Here is a 6,979-nt window from a genome sequence, read left to right on the forward strand (position 1 = left end):
CAGTTTTCATCTCTTTTATAAAATATTATACAATTCAAGTATTGTTTAAGTTATATCAGCGGGGTGCAGTCCATTTTAAATGTGTCCCAGTTCACTTTGGCAGAATCACCAGGTGGTTCGTGTAACGCGACGTTCAGGCCACGTCTTTAACAGCAGCTCTTATCTTCTGCAGGTCCCCATCAGTTAAAGACGTTCAGGCCACGTCTTTAACAGCAGCTCTTATCTTCTGCAGGTCCCCATCAGTTAAAGACGTTCAGGCCATGTCTTTAACAGCAGCTTTTGTCTTCTTAAGGTCCCCATCAGTGTGTGAGGTGACAGGCTGCCCAGTCTTCAACTAGTCTCTGACAGCAGCACAACTTTCTGGAATCGATGGCTGATCTCTGCAGGCCCCAAAGACACCATCATCTCAGCTACACTGGGCCCTTGCTGCAGGTCAGAGGAGAAAAGAGGATCAGGGGTCAGGGAAGTAATGCAATCAACAAGGCAGTAAGAAAACAGACACCAACCTCCAACCAATCAGAATCTACTTCCTCTTTCCATATTCCCTCTCTGAATATGTGCAGGGTTACTGTGGTGAATGAGTCACCGTAGGGTTTCTGAGGCTTTAGCAATTACTATCATTTTAAAGGTGCTATATTTGAGTTTAGCTCAGTCATGCCATGGACAGAAATAAAAAGGAGGGACACATGCAATTGTAACAGTAAGGATCTCTGAGTCTTTCTTTTTGTTTGTTACAGCCACAAATTATTGAATTTGCTGATGTAGAGTTTTAAAAATACAAGTATAATAATAAAATTGCAGAAATGAAAATTGCAAATGAGCTGTAAAAACTTATGAAGGATGTTATTAGTTCCTCTGATAGTCAAAATCTTAAAATATCACAGTGCAGGTGGTGTTCTTGACGCACACTGAAAGGCTGGAAACAGACAGGAAACCAGGTAGTGTTCGTATTACTATCAATAACAAAAATGAACATGATGTCTTCAGGTACCTGCAGACCACTGAGAGCCAGACGTAAGAGCTTCATCACTTCTCTGTACTTGGTGGCTTTAGTCTGCTTAGCCAGAGTCTTTAGATCTTTACTGAGTCGGTCCACTGCCAGCTCCTCACCTTGCTCAGCTATTAACCTATAATGCACAGACACACAAATGTTCATAATGCTGCATAAACCGAGTAGTTGTAATGTGTAGTGAAATGTGCAGTTGTTAACACCATATACTTCAGCACTAATGAAGCGATGTGCTGGGCCTCTGCAGTGAGTGCTGCCACCTGCTGGCTGGAGAAGGAAGGACGCACCCACAGGTAAGAGTAAGCAGGACTTACAAGCTCCTTCAGGGAGGATATGTGACCCTGTAGAGAAGGGAAGAGAATAGTTTCAATATTACTGGAGAGAAACGGGAGCCGTGGTATTGAGAAATAAGAGCAGAAGTCACATCTGGTGGCCTGTAAGAAGACATAATAGGTAAAAGTCTAAATAGCAGGTTATTGGGCTAGGAATAAAATAAAAAGATCAGAAACTGAAACTAAAAACATTTTTAACTTTCTTATTTACAAAGGGTCAGATTACCATGGCAAACAGTGTCTAAACTCCCTCAAGTCTTTGAAGGAAAACCCAGATGATTGAGACCATTAGTATATTTTGTCGATACCATGTAAATGTCCAGGGCAAGAACTCACATTTAACCTGCTGATATTAAATTAGTTTTATGGCTTCCTCATACCAGAACATTTAAAGTAACTCATCAGCCTGACTTAAAAAAAATGTTCCCATGTTTCCTTTTTACTCTGAACTGAAAATGGACAAACAGCACCATCAAGGGGACAAACACAGACGTTTCACACATCTACATGTTTGAGATAATAATGTTAAACATACAGTATATTCTGTTACAGCTATTGTACAAAGATTTCTGGCTATTGCTTCCTAAATCCTGTGTACAGTGGCTACGCTTAGACATACTCATCTTGTCAGGCTCAGCTGTGCTTAGGCTTAAAATGCTAACAGTTACCATATAAACATACTAACAAACATTTAGCATGTTGAAAATATGGTACGAATACATGGTAACACGGTACGAGTACATATTGGCATGTATGTTGTTATGGCTACCTTACGAAGATGTAGCACGCGCCTGATATAATCCTCATGTAGAACTTCTTTATCCTGGATCTCTGCCGTATACGCCTGCTGGATCTGTTCCTGCAGATCTTTTATCAGCAAATGGCACTTCTCCTCATCTTCAATACGGTGTTGCAGGTGAATTCTGCCAAAATCAGAGAGATTACTGATATATAAACTATGACCTTTATAATTTAAGGGGAAAAAAAGAAAAAAAAAGACAACTTTACCAGTTTTACATTGTACCACAATCAGGTAAAAATGTAAGTTGGTCCAATGGTGGCAGAAAGAGGAAAGTTGATACCAAAGGGTTTATCGTCTGTACCGTGGACATTTAAAAGAGAGTTAGATGAGAAGATTCATACCACTCTCATACCTGTGTGGCAAATTTGAAGCTACAGCCAGCAGCCAATTAGCTTAGCTTAGCATAAACACTGAAAACCTCGGTCTCTCACAAACTAAAGGGTAGCACAGTACAGATATGAGTGGTATCAGTCTTCTCGTCTAACTTTCGGCAAGAAAGTGAATTAGCCTATTTCTCAAAATGTCGAACTGTTCCTTTAAGTTCAATGCAGAGCTGATGAATGAACACCTAATTTCACAGTGGTTCATTGAATACAACTGTCAGGGTATTTCAACAAAGTCTTTAACCAACAGACTTCACCATATCCACAGAGCAGCCCTGCTAGCTTAGCTGAATATCCAACATAACCACTAACAGCCACTGACATGCTCAGAAAAGGGGTGCAGTACACTTTTATGCCCAGTTATTATGAGAAACATGGCTATACAGTACAAGAGAGAGACAAAGACCGACTTACCTGTTGAACTCTGGTAGTTTTTCCAGGTCTAACAGAGCAGAATGTGTTGTGATCTTTGAAGGATTAAACTCAGAGATCAGTTCATCTATCCTCCGCCCCATTTGATTGGCTGTAAAGCAACAGAAGTAATTCAGAAGCATGTAATTGTTCTCATTATATTAATCCTTTCAGAACTGATCGACAGCATGTGATTTTTAAGTTTTTTTTCTTATTTGCAAATAACCGTTTCCAGATGTAATTTTAAATGCAATAGATGTGCACAATTAAATGCAGTTTCTTCACATCACTTGGTTTACTTTTAACACTTTTTTCTCTTTATTCCCTCTCTGAAAACTCCCCCATCACTTACTGTTGAATCCAGATCCACAGTTGGTTGTGATATCCAGCAGAGCCTCTGGCAGGACTCCGTCTCTCTGGAAACTTTGAATGAATATATCCCCCTGCCGTTTGGACAGTTTACTGCCGTCTTTGTTCATCAGAAGCGGCAGATGTCCGAAGGTGGGCAGTTGCCATCCAAGGGCACGGTACATGAGGAGATGTTTGGAGGTGGAGATGAGCCACTCAGACCCCCGCAGCACATGGCTGATCCTCATGTAATGATCATCTACTATGTTAGCAAGGTGATAGGTGGGAAAACCATCTGCTTTTATCACTACAGGGTCTCCCTCCACCTAAAAAAAAGAGGACAGAGGGTATGAACAGCAGTTACTCTGATATTGCAAACACAGCTTAACAACAGTTTTTGTTTCTAAAAACTAAAACTCGAATATCTGAGGGGATTGACAGATCTTGGATTCAAATACAATTAGCAGATTTAATGGCAAAATGCATAAAAACAGTCTTTGGCCTGCTGAGAAATGGAGAACCGATGCTCCTCACACCTAAAATGATGTATGACTATCCTACATCATTTGAACCCCACTGAAATGAAGAGTGAAATCACTACAAATCTGACCTGGGCCACCTCATGACGATTCCATCCAAAGATCAGATCCTGAAAAGGCTCGACACCTGCTTCCAGACGAAACCTGATCACATGTGGTACTCCCTGAGCCAGTTTCTCCTGGACCTGCTTGACCTGAAGGTGACGACACCTGTTATCATACCTAGGGAGAGAGGGAAACAGTCAATGCCTTAAATCTGACATCCTGAAGTCTGGTTGTGTGTTATCTTCAAGTCTGTGAGGATACAATTTCGGAGAAACTGTAAATTCATGTGTGCATTCATGTTATCTATCCACCTAGGCGTCTGTCCAGTCCTTAAGGCCTCTTTTTTGAGCAGGTCAAGTCTCTGAGAGCTGCAGAAACAGTAGTAGGCGTGATCACTCTCGACAAGCTGCTGGGCTGCCTGACTGTAGAGGTCTAGTCTCTGAGACTGCAAGTATGGACCCACCGATCCACCTCGACGAGGACTCTCATCTGGAGGTACACCTGGAGGTGAAAGTGAGCTTAGGTAAATGTCTAAGATTGACCGTAAATGGGGACTAAATAAACCACTGAAACATTTTATTAAGATATTACTCAGTCATTTTGCTTCAACAGTACTGAAAATATTGATCCATGAACTCTATAACCCATTAACTGTGATGGATCACATGACTACTGTCCAGTGTTTCTTACCAGCCCACTCCAGCATGTCCTCTATGGACTCTGCAGCTCCTGGTACCAGTCTGCTCTGATCAGTGTCCTCCAGTCGCAGGACGAACGAGCCTCCATACTTCTTAGCAAAGATGTAATTGTAGAGAGCAGTTCGGAGGCCTCCGAGGTGTAAGAAACCTGTAGCACACAGCAATATAGTGTTAGAACATGGGATGCAGGACAGGGACTATTAATAAAGACAAACACTTGAACTGCATAGGCCTTTTTCACAGCAGACATTTTAACTTGTCAAAGTAGGAAAAGCACAGGCGTTACTAGTAACATTAATGATGGCAGGCACTGAGGGTCTCTGAACTGACTGGACTAAAATGCCAATATTTAGTCCATGTTTTACACAACAACAAAGGTGTGGATGAAAGCTACTACAACAAAATAATACTTTCTTATGGAGATAGTGAAAATGACAAAAAGACAAACTCGAGTATAAGCTGTCATCCAATGACAGACTTTGGATGGAGACTGCTCTTCAAAATATGGTTGGAGAGGGTATATAACGTAGGACAGAGCCCACCTTGCTATCCCTCTGGATAACGTTACAGGACATTTTAACACTATGTGTTTTGGTGAGGACCTTACCTGTGGGACTGGGTGCAAACCTGACCCTCACCTCACCCTGAACCGTGGAGCAGCATCTTATAAAGGCGGCTGTCAGTTGGAGTTGAACCCGCCTGTTTCTGACCTCTGTCAGACCACGAAAACATCTCTGAGTGAACAGCATCATATGAAGTTTCATATTCGCCTAGTCAGCGAGCTAGCTAACGGTTAGGTAAGTTAGCAGTCCAGCTTCGTAAAGCTTTACGACGGTTACTGATACTGCATTTCGATAGACGGCAGCAAGACAATAACACGAAAAGCTATAGTCCTTCGTCGTCCCTCACATGTGTGAGTGTTCAGCGGTATTTGTTTGGGTCAAACATGAGTACGGAGAATGTTTTTCTTCTTCTTCGACAAAGTACCGGAAGTCGAATTGAGCATCCTGAAAGCGCATACAGCCACCCAGCGGAGGAGCCTAGCATTTCTTCTTCTACTACTAACTCTTAAGTTTGACCCATACTTGAGACTAAAAGTCACGATATTTTGGCCTCTGACGCATCACTTTTGACCATTTTTAAAATATATAAATAAATGAGTCTCTTTTGAGGGCCCCAACTTTATGGAAGTAGGATGCTAAATTGCTGGACAACCTCTTTTAACAGTGTAATCATGTTTTGGTTTATGAAATCAAAAAGCCTAAAGTACATGTGCCACTTGAAATATTCATTATTACCTTAATTATGAGTGTATAAAATCCTCCATTTTGTATAGCATATTGTAATGTTTCTGAAAAAGCAGTTGAGATACTGTTTATGGAAATAATAACGACAATAATTTCTGTTTTCTGGCTAAATAAGCAAAGGAAATGCCAGACAAATCATCATCCCATGAATGCAAAAATTATATAAAAATCCATATTGCCATAAAGCAGTCCAGAAATATTAAAGGGAGGGCTACCACAGTATAAACAGAATGGCAAACACATTTATTTCTCCTCACTGTATATATTGTCAAATTGCCCAACCCCAACTGTCATAGTAAAACACTTAATTTCAGCCTTTCCAAATTGCCTTTGCTGTCTGTCCTGCTCATATACACTCTATGACTGTGGTGATGATGTTCAACAGACTGCAGGGATTTAAGTTAACATCCTCTCTAGTAGACTACCTGCATTTCTAAATGTTTCATTGACCTTGTTGTTGTGAAAGGTATACAGAAATCTTCCTCTTAACTGCCACTATTCTTGCCACCTACCCAACTCCCATCTACTATTTTCTAGGGTACCATAACAAAGACTTATTCTGCAACCATTACACCTTTGGAAATAGGAGAATTAATATTAGGCACTTCATTTTCTGGAGAATATTCAGCTCAGTTTGATGATATAAAATGGACTGGAAAGTGGTGGATCACAAGTCAGGATATAGCTGGTGACATCTGTAATGAGGTTGATCACTCACAGGCAGGCAGCCTGAACAACATGCAGGAAACTCTGAAGTTAAGATTGTCAAAGCAAGTAAAACGGAATAACTTCACAAACTGACAACAGGTGGCAGGAGACAACAAGTAGTCTAATGTAAAGTAGTCTGGTGACTCTGGAGCAATGAGAAGCAGCTGGGGAATAATCATGAGGTTGCAGAGTGGAGGCAGTCGAGGGAACTATCATGTGACGCAGAGAGCTGAGGAACCACTGAGGAAAACACTGCAAAAACATACCAAGTCATTTCGTCACGTGATCCACCTCACGAGTTTCTATAAACTAACTAAGTTCTACTGAGATAATTGTGTGAGTGTCTCGAAACAAGGCAGATTTACAATAAGATAGTAGTATCATCACATTCCCCATC

At 41.1% G+C, this 6,979-nt stretch overlaps 1 protein-coding gene across 1 annotated transcript; it reads right to left on the reverse strand.

Moving 5' to 3' along the window:
• Positions 1–8: 8 nt before the first annotated feature.
• ears2 (glutamyl-tRNA synthetase 2, mitochondrial) lies at positions 9–5,319 on the reverse strand. Its single transcript, XM_070921771.1, has 10 exons — positions 5,175–5,319; positions 4,560–4,715; positions 4,181–4,370; positions 3,896–4,046; positions 3,290–3,611; positions 2,941–3,049; positions 2,111–2,264; positions 1,220–1,350; positions 992–1,127; positions 9–426 (listed from the first exon to the last, which is right to left on the reverse strand). Exons 1-10 carry the CDS (start codon positions 5,317–5,319, stop codon positions 331–333), a joined length of 1,590 nt encoding a protein of 529 aa, XP_070777872.1. The 3' UTR covers positions 9–330.
• Positions 5,320–6,979: the final 1,660 nt, after the last annotated feature.

Source organism: Enoplosus armatus, chromosome 2 (assembly GCF_043641665.1).
Source record: "Enoplosus armatus isolate fEnoArm2 chromosome 2, fEnoArm2.hap1, whole genome shotgun sequence".
Classification (NCBI taxonomy): Eukaryota; Metazoa; Chordata; class Actinopteri; order Centrarchiformes; family Enoplosidae; genus Enoplosus; species Enoplosus armatus.

Excerpts from the sequence above, each read along its gene's own strand:
- ears2 (XM_070921771.1), bottom strand. The coding sequence starts at position 5,319 with ATGATGCTGTTCACTCAGAGATGTTTTCGTGGTCTGACAGAGGTCAGA. Across the intron at positions 4,047-4,180 it reads AGGACTGGACAGACGCCTAG|GTATGATAACAGGTGTCGTC; the intron begins GTGGATAGATAA and ends CTCTCTCCCTAG. Across the intron at positions 3,612-3,895 it reads ATCGTCATGAGGTGGCCCAG|GTGGAGGGAGACCCTGTAGT; the intron begins GTCAGATTTGTA and ends TCTTTTTTTTAG.